General features: G+C 48.1%; 1 protein-coding gene across 2 annotated transcripts in view; it reads left to right on the top strand.

Moving 5' to 3' along the window:
* The window catches only part of LOC137423834 (uncharacterized), a 141793-nt gene that overhangs the window by 26774 nt on the left and 96867 nt on the right, over window positions 1-18152 (top strand). For both annotated transcript variants that reach the window (XM_068111377.2, XM_068111376.2), the window contains one exon: window positions 9988-10078. In XM_068111377.2, the coding sequence (XP_067967478.2) occupies window positions 9988-10078 (91 nt within the window). The remainder of the gene's footprint in view (window positions 1-9987; window positions 10079-18152) is intronic.

Here is an 18152-nt window from a genome sequence, read left to right as displayed (position 1 = left end):
CTATGGCCAGTCCCTGCGGGTTCCCTGGGAGGTCAATCCTGACGCCACAAGCCCCTGGTCCGCTGCCCGTCAGTGGTCGGTTCTCCGGGAGAATGCCAAGATGTTTGCGCCGGTGCCCACTGTCTTGAAAATCAAGCTCAGACACGACTTGACCCTTGGGTAGGTTTAATATCATTTAGATCTGAAGTAACATCCTGTAAAAATACATTCATGCAACAGACATTAGAATCAGAGTATTACATGGGCAATGGCCGATATCAATAGAGAAAAGAATCAGCGCAGCATATAGGGGCGTACATACCATTCAAACTACAGGACTATGTCACAGTGAGTGCCGCTGGAGTGTTTGTGTGCCCCGGTTGTCCCGGGTCTTATAGACGCCCCTTTTGAAGCGAGCACACCCTGGGTTCACCTTCGGTATCATTTCACTACATTCTCCCCGCCGTTAGAACTATACTGCCGCTCGGCAGGTTGCAAGCAAGCGTCAGCAATAATCGAATGGGTCACGTCAATCCACGTCAGTCGGTCCACCCGTAGCGGTCGGGGCGGCGAACTACCCTGCCAGTTCGTGTTCGGAAACTACTGGGTACGGCGTCCCCAAGCCCGGAGTCCCCCGCGTCGGAATAGCCGCCGGAGGTGGGTGTCGGAGGGGGCGCCCCAGCGCCTTCGGGCACGGGAGTGGGTGACGACGGAAGTGTCGGTGGTAGTTCCATAGAGGAAGCTTCGGTAGAGTCCATAGACTCGTAGACGGGTTCGTCGATATCCCGGTCGTCGTCCCCACATGGGGCGAGATGGCGTACGGAGACAGTAGACTCGCGGCCGTCCGCCGTTAACACGCGAGCATGCTCGGGATTAGCCTGGAGGACCCGCACCTTGTCAACAAGGGGGTCGTACTTGCTAGCGTGAACCGCTCATTTGAGATAGGCGGGCCCCGGCTCAGCGAGCCAGCTGGGTAAAGATTGGATACTGCCAGAGCTTCTAGGGTGGTGGAACAGTCGCTCGTGAGGAGTCTGGTTGGTGGCAGTACATAGGAGAGCCCGGATCGAGTTTAGAGCGGCAGGTAGCGACCACGCCCATTTATCGAGGCCTCGGCCGAGGGTCCGAAGGCTAAGCATGACGGCCCTCCATATAATCCCATTAAAGCGTTCGATCTGCCCATTCGCTTGGGGCCGGTACGGGGTGGTGTAGCTCGAAGCGACATTATGCTTGAGCAAGTAGCCCCTCACCTCCTGGGACAGGAACACCGCACCCCGATCGGTATGCACGTAGGCCGGATACCCGAACATAGAAAACAAATTCTGCAGGCACCGAATAACCGTGGCAGCCGACATATCCCCGCACGTATAAGCAAAGGGGAATCGTGAATACTCATCGACGATAGCGAGCAGATAGCGAGAGTTGCTCGACAACGGCAGCGGCCCTTTGAAGTCCATCGCCAAATGCTCCCACGGTCTAGTAGCCCTAACGAGCGTCCCCATAGGAGGGTTGTAAAAACGCGGTTTGAGTTCCGCACAGATCGTGCAATCACGGCAGATGCGGCAGATGTCCTCAATCGAGTACGGCAGATTCCCCTCGCGCACAAAATGCGCGAAACGCGCTACCCCGGGATGACACATAGTGCCGTGCAAAGTGCGCAGCCCCTCCAAAGTGACAACCCCCGCGCAAGTGGCCGGCCTCGATAAGGCGTCGGCGACCAGGTTATCCTTCCCCGGGCGGTATTTGATGGTGTAGCAGAAGTCGGCGAGTTTGATACGCCAACGGGTGATTTTCTCATTCTTAATGCGCTGAGCATGTAAGGTGTCGTACATAAATGCAACGCTTTGTTGGTCCGTGACGATTTGGAAACACCGCCCAAGCAGGTACGGCCGCCATCGCCTAATTGATTCGACGATCGCGTACGCTTCCTTTTCGACAGACGAATGCCTCCGCTCGGCGGAGGTGAGAGTCCGCGAGAAGAAAGCCACAGGGCATCCCCCTTGGGAGAGAGTCGCCGCTATCGCATGATCTGAGGCATCACTCTCCAAAACGAAAGAGGCACTCTCGTCAATCGTCGCGACAGCGGCGCCAGCGATGTCGGCTTTAAGGCCCTCGAAGGCTGCCATGGCGGCCGGGCCCATGGGGAACGTGTCGCAGGCCACGAGGGGGCGGAGCTTCACGGAGAAATTTTGCACCCACTTTGAATAGTGGGCGAACAGCCCAAGAGCGCGTTTCAGCGAAGCCCGATCGCGAGGCGGAGCCATATCGAGCAAAGGGCACAGACGCTCCTTATCCGGAGAGACAGAGCCATGGGTCACGGTGTACCCCAAAAGATCTACCGTGCGTAGAGAGTAACAACACTTAGCCGCATTCATGGTTAGGCGATATTTCCACGCGACCTCGAGGAAGCGCTTCAGATTAGCGTCGTGATGCTCCTGGTCATACCCACAAACCGTAAGATTGTCCAGATAGACAAAGACATCGGTCAAGTTCTCCTTCGCAACAAGGTCATCCATAGCCCTCTGAAAGCAAGCGACTCCGTTAGTTACCCCAAAGGGGAGTCGAGTGAACTGGTACAACCGCTGACCCGATTCAAAGGCTGTAAAGACGCGATCAGCCCTTGAGATGGGGACCTGATGATACGCACTACGCAGATCGAGAGTGCTATAAACGGAATACAGGGCCACCTGGCGTACCAGGGCGTCCATCCCCGGTAAGGGGTAGGCATCCAGCTGTGTAAAACGATTAATCGTCTGCGAGTAGTCGATTACCATGCGCCGGCGGTGGGCCTCACTTCGCACCACTAAGACTTGGGCCCGCCACGGTGACCTACTGGGTTCTATAATACCGTCCTTTAAGAGCTGGGCCGTTTCTTCCGCAATGAATTGCGCGTCTGCGCGAGAGTAGCGCCGCGATTTGACGGCTACAGGGGTACAATCAGTGGTCAGGTTGGGGAACAGCGAGAGAGGCTCCACGTCCATTTGAGCGAGGGCGCACACAGCAAGCATGTCCGGCCCACCGAAGTCTATTTCCAAACGTCCATGCCGCTTAAGGAAATCAAGTCCTAACAGAACGTCGGCACATAAAGCAGGTAATACCATGAGATACACGTCCGGGAACGTGCGTCCCTTTATCACAAGTTTCAATCGACACGCCCCTTTTGTGCTCAACCGAAGTCCTTGAGAGGCCATGAAGATCCGGCGTGTTGTCCCGAGAACCGGCCACCCATGTTGATGCACTAGTCGTTGATCGATAAAACTATCCGTAGACCCCGTGTCAATCAAAGCTTGTGCAAAAACGCCCTCGACCTTGAGCGGAATGATGGCCTGCGCAAGGCCGGCAGACCCGGCAGGTATTGTACCGGCCAGGCGAGAAGATCGCGCCTCGCGGGTGGATCCCACTCCGGCTGCAATCCTCCGGGCATCGTCGGCAGTTTGGGCCTCAGCAGGAGCATAGAAATCGTAATACCTACTGTCAGAGGACGTTCCCACGCCGGCTGCAGTTTGCCAGTCATTCGGGCAGCCCAGGGAGGATCCTCGTGACAAGCGCATAGTTGGCTCATCAGCAGTTTCATTTGCCGGAGTGAGTGTGTGTAGGTCGTAAGAGCCGCTGCCAGATGGCGCTCAAGTCACGTGAGAAGGATCACTGCCGTCTGCAGATTCATATGCCAGAGTGGGTGCATGTAATTCGTAAGAGCCGCCGTCAGATGGGGCTCGAGTCACGTGCTGCGTTTGCCGCACATCGAGAGGAGTTTCCAAAGCAGGAGCATGTCGCTTGTTCGAAGTAGGCGTTCGAACGCCAGTCAAGGTCGGTCGCGCTGCGGCCGGTCGCGTTCGCGCCATTTGTTTCGGCGGCCCGGTGTATCTCACCAAGGTCGGGCGTGCAGCCAGAGGCCCGCGAGAAGGAGGTCGGCTCATCAAAGCCGAGTGAGGCGCCCCGTCCGGCGCTCGATCCGTTGGCTCAGCGATGAGCCCATTCAAGGTTGCGCGGGGACGCGTGCCCCGAGCGGCCTTCCTGCAGACCTTTGCAAAATGGCCCTTGGTGGAGCACAGGTGGCATATGGCTTCCCGAGCCGGGCAGTCAGATCGAGGGTGCTGCCGATTCCCACAAAAATAACATTTTGCGTACCGGTCAGGCCGTGGCCGGGCAGCGGCGGCAGCAGTTAGGCCGGAAGCGGAGCCCCATCGTGACTCGAGCCCCATCTTCAGGAGCACCCAGAGACTCGGCCGTGGTGGTCGGGTCCTCCTCCATATCCTCGGCGGTACCCCTCTCCGGTCGCGCGAGTTGAGAAGTCCCCGCCACGACTCGTGGGTGATCATAAGCGGTGGATTGTTCTCGGGCATCTGTATAGACGCGTGCCAGCTGTAGTGCCTCCGTAAATGTCAGCTCCGCGACCTCCAGGAGTCGGAGCCTCAAGACTCCAGAATTAATTCTGGAGACGAATGAATCTCGGAGCAAGTCGTCCTGCACTTGCTCGTGGGTCCGTACCTCCTGCACGCAGTCCGCCAATAGGTAACGCAACTCCTGCGCGTAGCGATTGATCGATTCAGATGGTTGTTGTCGCCGCTGGGAGAGTTGATGCCGGCCGTGCACAGCGCTCCGTGTTTTTACGTATAGTCGCTTCAGCTCGGCCAGAGCCGTAGCGTACGTCACAAATCTAGCAATGCTCCGGTAAACGGTGTGATGGACTTTCGACTGTAACACGTACAGCTTCACCGCAGCGGTGGGCTCTGTTTCGTGAGCGGCAAAGTAATTCTCCAGCGTTTTGAGCCGGTGGGTGAACTCCGATCCCGATCCCTCAGCTTGAGAGTCGGCTCCGAGAATCGGTACCACGATCATCTTGTGTTCAGCCATTTCGGCGATCTAAATGATATTAAATGTCGTGAAAATCAAGCTCAGACACGACTTGACCCTTGGGTAGGTTTAATATCATTTAGATCTGAAGTAACATCCTGTAAAAATACATTCATGCAACAGACATTAGAATCAGAGTATTACATGGGCAATGGCCGATATCAACAGAGAAAACAATCAGCGCAGCATATAGGGGCGTACATACCATTCAAACTACAGGACTATGTCACAGTGAGTGCCGCTGGAGTGTTCGTGCGCCCCGGTTGTCCCGGGTCTTATAGACGCCCCTTTTGAAGCGAGCACACCCTGGGTTCACCTTCGGTATAATTTCACTACACCCACATCTCAACATAGTTTGCCTCAGGCCCTTGTCCTGCCGGATCTACGTACAGTGGAGTACGTCTTTGTTCGCCATGATGCACACCGGGGGCCGCTCCGGCCGCCTTATGACAGGCCTTTCCGCGTTCTGGAGGCTGGGGACAAGTCCTTCGTGGTCGACATCGGCGGAAAATCGGACCACCTTTCGGTGGACCGCCTCAAGCCGGCTCACTTGGACCTTGACCAGCCCCCTCGGTTGGGCCAACCCCCACGGCGGGGCTGTCCCCCAGTGGGTAAGCCCCCGGTTGGCCCGCCTACCGCCAAGCCGCTAACAGTCCCTGCTCGGGTCATCAGGGGTCGTTTCGGCCGGGTGGTTAAGGCCCCCCGAAAACTGACATTGCCCGTGTGAGTGAATTCTGGGGGGGCGCATGTGGGGGATACCCCATAGAGGCATAATTCACTAGCACGGGACCAGTTGGGTCTATTGACGGTATGGGCGTGGCGTGTGCTCGGGTGTTGGAGCCATGCCCCTTTAAGAGGATCGGGCGGAAGTCATGGGGGATATAAAAAGACATGAGTTCCGGTCGGGTTTTAGTTCTGTGGAAATAAAAGTGCCTTGAACAAGTCAAGAAGTGTTTTACCCTCTCGTTGTCCGCAACTCCTACAATGTAATCTTATTCATTCACAAAGGAACACAGGACAGACACGGCTCTATCTAATCTTATTCATACACGTGGGAACACGGGACAGACATGGCTCTATCTAATCTTATTCATTCACATGGGAACACAGGACAGACATGACTCTAGACAGAACACAGGACAGGACAGACCAATTACCTTCGCACAGTAGCCTTTGATCATTGTATCTGTTTTGGACGAGATTTCAATTGCACCTTTGAACCTAGTTTAGATAGAAATACACCAGAACCACATCCAGAATCTCATAAAGATATATTGAATTGTTTTTCATCACTTAGTCTACTTGACGCATGGCGTATACAGCACCCTACAACATCTCAATACACATGGTGCCGTTGTGCTAGTGGGTTAATAACACTTGGAAGGCTTTATAGATGGTATATTAATTCCACTTTTAGAAACGTACTCGTGTCTTGTAATCATTTCCCTTCTACCTTCTCTGATCACCACCTGGTTGTGCTTGGTCTATCCTTTTCTCAGTCAATTCGTAAAAGTGTGTATTGGACTTTCAATACCAGCTTGTTGGAGGATTGCTGTTTAAAGGATGCTTTTCGTAGTTTTTGGAAAACATTCACCCAAAGAAAACCTTGTTACTCTTCTGTTCAGTTAGGGTGGGATAACGTGAAAGCCCAAATTCGCGTTTTTTGTCAATATTTTAAGTCCTTTTCCACAAGCAAGAGTAAGATTGCTGTTTCTCTCTTAGAAACTTAAATTTTACACTTAGAGGAAGACTTGGCTAAGTTTCAAAATGGCAGGAAACTTCAGTTATTATTGGGAAAAAAAGTGTATCGAAGAGAATATATTCATGAATAAGTAATGGGGATGTCAGTTAGACTCAGAATCCAAAATGTGAAGTTCTCTGACACCCCAAACAAAAGTTTATTCCAGTTCGAAGGGGTTAGGAAGTCCCAAGGGCAAATGTTTTCCTTGTTAGATGCTAAGGGGAATATTACACAAAATGAAAGTGATGTTAAGATGCTTGTGAAAAGGTTTTTTTCTGGCTTATTTGCAGAGAACGCTGTGTGTAAAGATATTGTTGATGATATGTCGAACTATCTGCCTTCGTTGAGTTGTGACCAGTGTCAAGGTCTTGAAGAGCCGTTTACTTTGGAGGAGCTCAGCACAGCTCTGCATAGCTTTGATCACGGAAAAGCCCCTGGGATCGACGGCCTTCCAGTGGAATTTTTTGCAGCTTTTTCGGACATTTTAGGTCCAGAAGTACTGCTGGTGCTACAAGAAAGCTTACGCTCTGGCATACTACCCCTCAGCTGTAGAAGAGCAGAGGTATGCCTTCTCCAAAAAGGTGGTGATCTCCGTCGGATGGAGAACTGGCACCCCATCTCATTACTGTGTTCTGACTACAAACTTTTTTCCAAATTGTTGGCCAATCGGCTAAAGATTGTCATTGGCACTGTTGTTCATCCTGATCAGAGTTACAGCATTCCGGGAAGATCAATCTCTGATAATGTTTTTTAAATTAGAGACTTGATTGACTGTGGCCTTAAGGAGGAAGAGGAGCTTGGGTTGATTTTCCTAGATGATGAAAAGGCTTTTGATAGCATTGATCACACTTACATGTTTCATGTTCTGCAAAAGTTTGGCTTTGGTGAAAAGTTTATAGGTTTTGTGAAATTGTTATACCACAACATATTTAGTTTGTGCAAAGTAAATAATCATCTTTGTTCACCCATTCAGGTTCAGAGGGGTGTTCGGCAAGGCTGTCCTTTGTCAGGGTTGCTGTTTAGCCTTTCTCTTGAGCCACTACTCATAAGTCTGAGAGCCTCTCTTTCCGGCTTTGTGCCTTCTCCAGAAGAGAACCACATCATGGTATCAGCATATGCTGTTGATGTCTGTGTAATCATTAAGAATGATAAGGACCTAACCATTCTTGTTGAGTCCTTACACAGGTTTTATCTTGCTTCACGTTTGCGGTGCAATTGGCAAAAGAGCAAAGCTCTGTGGGTGTCCTCAGCTCATGGTACATCCGGTAGGCTTCCCTTCACTCCCCCTCAGTCTCTTCCGAAAGACATAAGTTGGACAAGAGAAGGGGTTAAATACCTAGGTGTTTATCTTGGACCCAATCAGTACTCCCATATTAACTGGGAAGGAATGGTAGAACAGGCAACCAACCGGCTCAACAAATGTAAAAGGTTCCTTCCACAAATGTCCTTTAGAGGCCGAATACTGATTATTGACACCTTAGTCGCCTCTGTCCTGTGGCATAAATGTATCTGTTTTCAGCCACCAGAGGGCTTGCTTAAGGCTATTCAACAGACACTGATTAATTTATTTTGGGGAGGTTATCACTGTTTGCGGTTGGACATACTTTGCCTCCCCTTGTCTGATGGTGGCCAAGGGCTCATTGACGTAAAGTGTCGGCTGAAGGCGTTTCGGCTGAAGTCAATACAACGTCTGCTCAATGTTGAAAAATTGCCCTGGCGCCCTGTAGCACAACGAATATTGAGGCAAGCCGGAATGCTCGGCTACGGCCTTGAGACATTTTTGATCGAATCCCAAAAAGTTGATGTGTCCCAGCTTCCTCTGTTCTACCAGAGTTTGTTGAATGCTTGGCAAGCCGTAGTGGTAAGCCGCCAAAAGGAATCCTATGATGTTAAAATGTTTGCGGGAGAACCTCTATTCCTCAACCGACTCTTTCCCCAGGTTCCCAAAAGCCGTTGTTTTGCCCAAAACTTCATTTCAGGTGGCATCAGAAATGTTTGGCATCTTCGTGACTCAGCAAATTGTTGTTGGAGATCTGCTAAGGAAGTCGCTGAGATTACTGGTACCAGATCAATGAGAGCTGTAGGTCAGGTAGTTGTAGAAGTCATTCGTACCCCCTTTAGACTTGGGTTGCAGTGGAGTACTGGGGTTAAATGGGCATCCCATAATCCTTCGCTTCCTAACTTCCTTGTTGCTTTCACCGGTTCTACTTTGTCCCCAGTCAGTACTGGCTCTTGTTTATTTAGTAGTCTTGAGAGTAAATCTATTTACCAGTTCTGTCTTTCTTTGATTAATGTAAACACCTCGGCAGCAGGAGTTATGAGATGGAAAGCTCTTTTACCTAATGGCCCCCCTTCTGAACCTGAATGGAAATCAATGTATGGTACACCCATATCAAAAAGGTCGGGTGATTTACAATGGAGACTGGCTCACGGGGTATTGCCAACAAACACTTTTGTAAACCGTTTGTGCCATGGTATCGGTGATCTGTCCCTTTTGTAATAATATTGAAGATTTGTTTCATGGGTATGTTGATTGCATACGATTGTGTCCTCTTTTTCATTTACTGAACAATGTGTTTGGTCAAGTTAATGTTCCTTTTTCTCTCCGGTTGTTTATTTTTGGACTTGGGGTCACTTCAGCAAAGGAAAAGTTGTTAATGTTTCTAAATTATTTATTGTCAGAGGCTAAACTGGCCATCTACTTGTCGAGAAAAGCAAAAATTAAGGGCAAGCCACCCAAGCAATGTAATGTGATCCTGCACTTCCAATCCCTGGTCACACCTCGGTTAAAACTGGAATTTAAGTATTATAGTAGAAATGCAAACATAAAGGATTTTGTTGAAACATGGTGTGTGGGAAAAATATGCGGGGTAAATGAAAATGTATTAGAGATTTACATGTAGGTGTTTCCTTGTCTTTGCAATCTCTTGTTTTGGAATGTAGTACATTTACATTGATTGTTTCTCCTTTTATTTGATTTTCTATGACTTTGGTTGTATTCTCTTGAAAACTGTTTTTTATTGGTTCATTCTTGTTGATGCTTGTTTTTGTAGTTTTTTAAATAAAACGACTTAAAAGTCAAAGTCTCTCTCTCCCTCTCTCCCTCTCTCCCTCTCTCCCTCTCTCCCTCATCTGACCTTTAAATGAGATCCAACATAATAGTGGGTTGATATCTATAACATGGGTGGGGGCATATCCATCGACGCATTTGCATCAAATTCTACTTTCTAGTTTTATTATACCTTCCTAATTTTGATGTGGATTTACTTTTTAAAGTTGGTTGTCATGGTCGTGGTATAAAGTTCGTTTTTTAAAAATAAGTATCGTAGCAATTTTACTCCATTACAAATACTGTATTTTTTTTTGTCTTGAAGTCACGTGTGCTCAGCCAGATGGTATATGCTCTGTAACCTCAGCACGAGCTGGAGGAGACGGTGGCTAGCTGGAGGGACAGACAGTCCAGCAACGCACTCAGTGGAGGAAACATTCATATCGACAGGGATGATGGTAGGTAATCGTGCCAATTATGCTCACTCCTGTACACAGAGAACATGTTACTTGAGCGTAACAATTTGATCACTATGTCCACGTCAAACATCTTCTCGTTATTAAATAATGTTTTAGATTTCAGCTACTAGCTAATTTCATCTGCCTCTATCTCATTATTTTTAATTATAATTTGATACAGAGTCAAGGCTTGTGGAAGAGAACACGGAATGCATCAGGGATGCAACAGAACAAAAGAAACAGATGGGAGGGTTGAAAGACAAAACAGAGGGAGGGTTGGACAAACAATGGGTGTGGGGAGGATTGATGGGGTATGGGTCACACATGGAATGGAGAAGATAGATACAGAAACAAACTCTCAGGTAGGAAAAACTGGAAATATGGTAGGAGGAGTGATTGGGGTGTTGTGGGGAGGGGTTCATGAGGGCAGAAAATATCACAATTTTGCAATGGGGATGTCCTGAGATTGTGGTGGACAGGTGTATTGAAGACCTGGCGGGAAGAATGAGATTGAAGAGAATGTGGAGGTTGGTTCCACGGACGGGAAAAAAGAGGAACGAATGAGTGGAGATGAGTAGTGATCCTGGATTTAGGTAGTTTCACCAGATGGGGATTTATGGTGGACCATGTGTGCCCTGCAGAAACCTGGGGAGGACAAATCACAGAAAGAGCAGAGGGAACAAGACCAGAAAGGAGGTGGTAGAAGACAGAAAGACCACGGACCTGTATGTGGTGATGAAGTGATCGGCCCATAGACTCAGCTTCAGCATCAACATTCCAATGATCTTGAAAGCCTTGGTTTCCACGGCATCAAGCTGATCAAGGTGTGAGGCAGGGGATCCTGTCCAGAGTGGGGAGCAATGCTCCATGAAGCTGCGGATGAAGGTGTTGTAGGTGGATATGAAGACCTTGTACGACGAAGGATACCCAGTAGGTGGCTGCCTTTGGAGGCCAACTTTGAAATGTGGTTTGCCCAAGAAAGATCATGGCTGATTGTAAATTTTAAAAAGGCTCGTCTGACTAAACAGTTCTGGGGGCAGCCAGGAACAATTTTAAATTTTAAGGAGTCTTCAGAGTAAACAGTTGCATTGGCTCTGCCTATGATATTAGGCATCATCTTAGCAGAGCTAGGGCCCCCTACATTTCCATCGGATTTTACTGCAGCCAATACTGGGAAGATAATTTAATTGTCAATTTTATAAACCAGTCTGCCCTGGAGAGGGATCATCCAAGTCTGTGAATTCCCATGAAGTGTCCAACGTCTCTTAGTGATGCAACCTTTTACACTAAACGTTCAACTTGCAGTCAGGTGTTTTTGAATTCTCCATTTCTAGCTGAAGGATTCTTAATCTGCACCTTGATATCATCTTTGCCATTTCATTGAGCGATGGCTGCAATTTCTCGCTCCCAATCTCAAGATCCCAGGCTTCCAATTTATTGCCTCTTGTGACGTCAATGTTCTAACCTATTTGAGCATGTTGTGAATTTGAGCTGACACATAACATCATGTGACCCATCATACTTAAACCCTTAAATCTCAGAGTTTTCAGGCAAATATGACGTGTCGGTCGGCAATGCTTTCTTTATTGACTGCATTCCAGATATATTTGTATAAATATAAACCGACGTTGCTCAGGCTTGAAAACAGATATTGCTATTTTGATGTCAATATTGTTAAGGTTATTATTGTTGATTAATTTCTGTGAACCTCATTATACGGTTTGAAAAATCAATGTAAAGTGATTTGGTGGACATTGTGGAACCAAAATGTATCATCCCCATCCGGAGTGAGCAGACAACTTACTCATTATAAGATTAGTGTAGGTTGTGCCATGATGACAAAATTAAAGAACTCTTTGGAAAATGTATTACCCTCGTCGGAGGAGAGGATATTGTTATTGGGTCCGATTGTTTATTACTTGCAACATTGAAAATTCACAAGTACGTACATTAGTTGGTCTTTTTTTTTTCTGGTCTGTTGTTCTGTCTGTCTGTCTGTTTGTCTGTCTGTATGTTTGTCTGTATGTCTGTATGTCTGTTTGGCAATCGCCTACAAGTGACATTTTTACCTCGACCCTCACGAAACTTAGCCACCTTGTAGAGGTAGTGACTAGATAGAAGCCTATTGTTTTTAAAGTCAACAGATCAAAAGGTAAGATCACATAAATCATAAATTTTCATCCGATTCACTTTATATATATATCTATATATATATATATATATACTGTATATAAAACTAAAGAACACAGGTGGACGGTGAACCCTCGTCGAGGTGAAGTCTTGGTCAATCCTTGTGAGTATGTATTTTTTATTACGAACTGTTTTGAACATGAGTTGGACCATGAGTACATCAATTAATTACTTATTATTGGGCCTTCACTATCTATCTATAATTCCAGTAATCTCTGTATGTCTGTATGTCTGTGTGTCTGTGACCGCTGTTTCTCGACAACCACGGGTCCGATATACTTGAAACTTGCCAGGTATATTGCTGGGGACCCGAGGATGTGCCTTTTCAAGGTTTCATATTAATCGGACAAGTAGTTACCGAGCTATGTCCAAAAAACGATTCAACCAATCAGAGAGCAGCGAGTTATCACGTGTGCCGAACGTGGCGAACAGACTCTGCCTCGGACGGCACATTTGAGAGCGTATTCATTTATTTCACGTTGGCAAACTATGTTGCCGCTATGTTGGCGTTAAACTATGTTTTAAAACTAATTAAAACTAATTTGCGATTCTTTCGCTTTCCTGCGCGTTTGTGCACGCTATGGCGATTTCTTTACCAAACTCCGCAAGCCGTTCGCTTTGGACCAAACCATTTCATGTAAATAGAGGGGGGGGGATTGTCACCGTACTCGCAAGCCGTTCGCTTTGGACCAAACCATTTCATGTAAATAGAGGGGGGGGGGGGGGGATTGTCACCGTACTCGCAAGCCGTTCGCTTTGGACCAAACCATTTCATGTAAATAGAGGGGGGGGGGGATTGTCACCGTACTCGCAAGCCGTTCGCTTTGGCTTTGCGAATGGACCAAACCATTTCATGTAAATAGAGGGGGGGGGGGATATAATTTTAGATATATATATAGTACGGGCACGCCCTAGTGTCTATTAATTATGTCAATTAATTACGGACTATTGGAGCATACCTCTTCGACCTTTTAGACCCCTCAGGCCTTTTTGACCCCTTTAGACCATCTTGGACCTTTGGACCTTTTAAGACATTTTATACCCCCTTCCTTGTGAGGTCAGGTAAAAAGAATCTGCCGCTGGTATCCTGTGAGCCAGTACTACCTGTGTTCAGGGTCGAGTTGAAGTGACTAAACCATGTCCCCCACGAGTTTCCATTTCCAAACTGGTGAGCAGGGTGGCTGTACATGTACACCCTGGTGGAATTAAAAAGATCCATTTAAGGGCGTATGAGCTCACTTAAGAGCCAATGGTCATCCAGCATAATTAAGCAGCGATTGCTACTTGTGGACAGACTAAGTTCTCAGCCCTGGAAGACAGTTAGCTTAAGAGATGGAACTCTTAAATAAAAATTTCTCTTCCAACCCGCACAAGGCCAGTGTGGAGGGGTACGCCTAAGTCAGCATGATGAGTCCGCCAGACAATGGCCCCAAGTCCCCAGCAGTTCTGAAGCCCTGGTCCAAAATGTCGGCCCGACCAGGCAATGAACAGAAGGTGATAAGAATCCCTGCGTTCATAGAGGCCATCACTGGAATCTAGGAGTTGCCACATACAACGTTACATTCCTACTAGGAGATGACTGCTTATAAGAGCTTGAGGAAGAACTTGAAGGATTAGACTGGGATATTATAGGACTTAGTGAAATTAGAATGCAGGGGGAGAAATTTGCTGAGCTAATGACTGTATTCCAGATTCCAGTTATTTTGTTCCCCGGGCTCTTACGTCATCCGATGACGTACGCGCGTGCTCCAATCCAAGAGTCCATCTCATCGCTCTATGGCCGTCCTGACCAATCATTCTTCAGGGCATGGCCACTTGCTGGCCTTTGTGGTGACCCGGTCGGTGGTATCATTTCTGGTGCTCAAATGTCCTAGTTCCGGGTATTTTTATTTAGTGTGGTTTTAAGTCTGGAGTGCCTAGCGGGTGTGGTGTGTGTTATGACGAACAAAGGGAAAAAACCCCACAGAGGCGATTTACATACAGGGGATTTACCCTTAATCCCTACTAATTAACATAACGCCACCCCTCGTCATGGGGACAAAGATACACTCTTCCACGACATCCGGTCTAAAGGGTCCCACCTTAGGTACAGGGGGTTCTTCTTCATCATCGTGACATTCGGAGCACACTATCCTATAAATTCCTACCTGGCCCTAAGGTAATCCATTGCCTACCCCCTCACAAACGTAACAATATTTAATGGGTGATTCAATGAACCTTTTGTGAAGTGGTCTGTCTTGAGTAAGTTCTTCGAGTTTTCCCTCCACACGTCCAAACAATCAACTTTCAAATATATATAACTTTTCACAAGGGTCCTGACCAATCGAATGTAAGGCATTCGGGATAGAAATTTAACCAAGAGAGGAAGGAGGCATCAGAAGTGGATATTCCGACATAGACCATGTACCCACCATCAATCACGTGAAGGAAAAATGTCCAGAATATCATAAACCTTTCTGCATGGTATTTGTAGACGATGAGAAGGCATTCGACTCTGTAGAAACACACGGTGCTGGATGTATTCCATAAACAATGAGTAGAAAGGAAATATATTGAGTTACTGAAAGATATTTACACAGAATGTACAACTACAGTGATGATGCACAAAGGAAGTAGTGAGATCAACTTAAAAAAAGGAGTAAGACGGAGTAAAAGGAGTTATCCTCTCTATCTCTTTGCTGACGACTCTACTCTCTGTCGCTCCATTCCTCATCCCTCAGATCGGCAGTCTGCAGCCTCCTCACTCTCTGCAGACCTGGACAAAATCACAGACTGGTCAAACAAGTGGAACATGTCTTTCAATCCTGACAAATCTCACACTCTTACAATGTCTCTCCGAAAGGACCGACTGGACAACCCTCCCATCTACTTTCTCAACAATCCTCTCCAAGAAGTTCTGTCGCTCAAGCTTTTGGGTCTCACTATCTGCCATGATCTTTCTTGGGAAAACCACATTTCCAAGCTGGCCTCCAAAGCCAGTCGCCGACTGGGCATCCTCCGTCGTGCGAAGTCCTTCCTTGGCACACCTGAGCTCCTCACCACATACAAGGCTTTCATCTGCAGCTCAATGGAATACTGTTCCCCCCTCTGGGCTGGTGCTCCTGCCTCACACCTTGCTCGGCTTCACGCTGTTGAGGCCAAAGCTTTCAGAATCATTGGAATCTCCTGCGATGTAGTCAACGCCGAGGGCCTTTCACTCACTCACCGCAGGCAGGTTGGTGGTCTTTCTGTCTTCTACCGACTCCTCTCCGGCCTTGCTCCCCCAGCTCTCTCTGTGCTCTGTCCCCCCAATATTCCTTCAGGTCGCACAAGATCTGCCTGCAACCCTCTTCTGGTTAAACTGCCAAAGTCTAGCCTCTCTGCTCACCTTCACTCTTTCATTCCCCTTTTCTCCCGCCTCTGGAACAAACTCCCCCACTCCCTTCAATCCCACTCCTCCCTCTAGGTCTTTAAAACAGCTGTTCACCACCATCTCTTATCTTCCCCCATCGAAAACCTTGATCTTTTCTACCCCCGGTAATTCACCCCAGAGTCCTTGCAGTGTTCATATGTTTTAATCCTCTCCCACCTCCCCCCAAGTCCTCCCGATGTCCCTGCTCTCAAATGTTGTGTTTGTGTCCTTCCCCCTCTCTTTTGTGTCCTTCCCCCTCTCTCCCCATCTTGTCTACCGCTCCCCTTGTTTTTTGTGTTTTGTGTGTCGGTTTGTCTTTTTGTGTGATTAATGTTAGCTCTTTCACGAGCCTCGATCTTGTATACAAAAAAAAAAAAAAAAAAAAAAAAGACAAGGTGACACGATCTTACCGAAATTATTCACTTCCTGTCTGGAGGATAAATTTCGATCACTTCAGTGGGAAGATAAGGGCGTCATCATTAATGGAGAAAAGTTTTACCATCTAAGATTTGCCGACAATATTGTTGTTATCGAAGAAAGTTTGGAGAAAATGAAACCATGCACCAGGAATTCACAGAAGCCAGCAGGAAGTGTGGGCTGAAGATGAACATGTCAAAAACCAAAGTAGTTTAGGAACACAATTGTACCTCATGGAGAAATCATAATACATGGAAACCAAATAAAAAGCAGAAGAATACACATACCTAGGGAAAAGCTTAAGTTTCAAGGAAAATAATCAAGAACAAGAAATAAAGTGAAAAATCAAACTTGGATGGAGACAATATGGGAAACGCGGTAACATCATGAGGTAAAGTACCAATACAGTGCCTCCAGAAAGTATTCACACCCTGGGGTGATTGTGAAAAAAAAGAGGGATTGAAGGTGTCGGCCGCTAGGGGCTTCAGGCTATTTAAGATCTGGCCGTGCTAATGCTCGGGCGAGACTTGGCCTGTTGTGAGCTGAAGTCAGACAATGATTCATGCTGGTAAGATTGTGATAGAGTACTCTAGAAGATGGCTTGATTGTATTACCCCGCTTAATATTTATAATCTATTAGCTTTAATATTGTTACGGTTCTCTATGCCGGCCTTCTTCCCCTTACCAAGGGGGGATTAATCCCCTTGTCTTTGCTGTGCCTGGCGGAACCGAGACTTAAGACGTCCCTCACGGACACATGCGGCGTAGGCTTTCGGGACTACTTTTCACTCGTACCTAATTCCCCGCGCTGCCCTGGGAGCGAGGAAACAAGCCTCGCACGAACCACGTGTGGTTTGTGTACGACGAGCGGATTGCATACACGTGGTCCGCGCAGTCTTACTTAGTGGAACCCGATTGGAGCGATCTTACTCGTGCGATGCTTAGTCAAATGGAGAAACCACAGGCACGATCGAATCAGGAAGAAAGGAAGAACAAACAGTTTAATTATTTCCCACACGCATATACAGTTCAAGGACGAAGAGACACAGAGCAACCTTAAACAGTCTTAACTTATCCCTTGGACAAGGGCCCGTCTCACACTCACACAGGGAATTGCAGATGGGCAGGTGTTCCCCAACGCGTCCAGAGATGGTCCCCGTCCGGCTCTCCACGGTCCCCGGCATGTCCCGTGAAGTTGCTGGCAGGTGAAGGCAGAGACTCGTAGCGCGTCTCTCGAACAAACAGATGATGGGGCGGAACGGTAGAGGGCGGACTTTAGCGCGGCTGGCGGTTACTCAGCCTTGCTCACTCGCGCGTCTGAAATGCGCTGTATTCGTTCTAAGCGCGTCTGGCTGCGCCCGCGTATATGTAGCGGCCAACTCCTCTTCTTCGATACACTCCGAGCTGGTTAGCGCGCGCGTTCCCTTGCAAGTTCGTCAAGTTCATCAGCTTTCACCGCTTATCAAGTTCTTTCGCCAATCCTTTTGCCGCAAGTCCTTCGCTGTAAGCCCTCTTACCGCAAGTTCTCTCATACAAGTCCTCTCAGGCAGCAGTCCTTTCGAGGGCTTTCGCGCAGCCGTTTTATAGCTACGCCCCCCGAACCTACTGGAACTCACCCGAACCTTCTCACCACGCCCTCTGACGCCACGCCGCCGTCACCACCCTCGAGCTCTGATTGGCGGCTCGTGCTTACTGTCAGCGCTTCCGCCGCTCCGCCTCGACTCCGCCCGACCTTCCTCGGCCTGCCTCGTGTTAACTCGCCCAATGATCAACCAATGCTTAACAAACTGGATCGAGGCTAGGGTGGCTGGAAAATCGGTGGCAAGTAGGGCCTATTCTCCTGTTTCCTACTCGACGCAGAACTAACAAAGGAAAAGGACTAAGCTTACAAATACTAAGACATAACTGTACTATCGCGAGGCTACATGTTGCTTGTGTGACTAACTATGGGGGGCAGACTTTAACCTTTATTAAACTCACTTGACAGACTCAAAACCGCAACACTGCCCCCCTCCCTCGTCGGACTCCTCCCCGAGTCTAACCTACAAAAAACTGGAACGACCAGTTTTGAGAAAG

This window comes from Myxine glutinosa, chromosome 3 (assembly GCF_964187855.1).
Source record: "Myxine glutinosa chromosome 3, kmMyxGlut1.1, whole genome shotgun sequence".
NCBI classification, from domain to species: domain Eukaryota; kingdom Metazoa; phylum Chordata; class Myxini; order Myxiniformes; family Myxinidae; genus Myxine; species Myxine glutinosa.
Note: the sequence above shows the minus strand (reverse complement) of the source record. Positions and strands in the feature narration are given on the sequence as shown.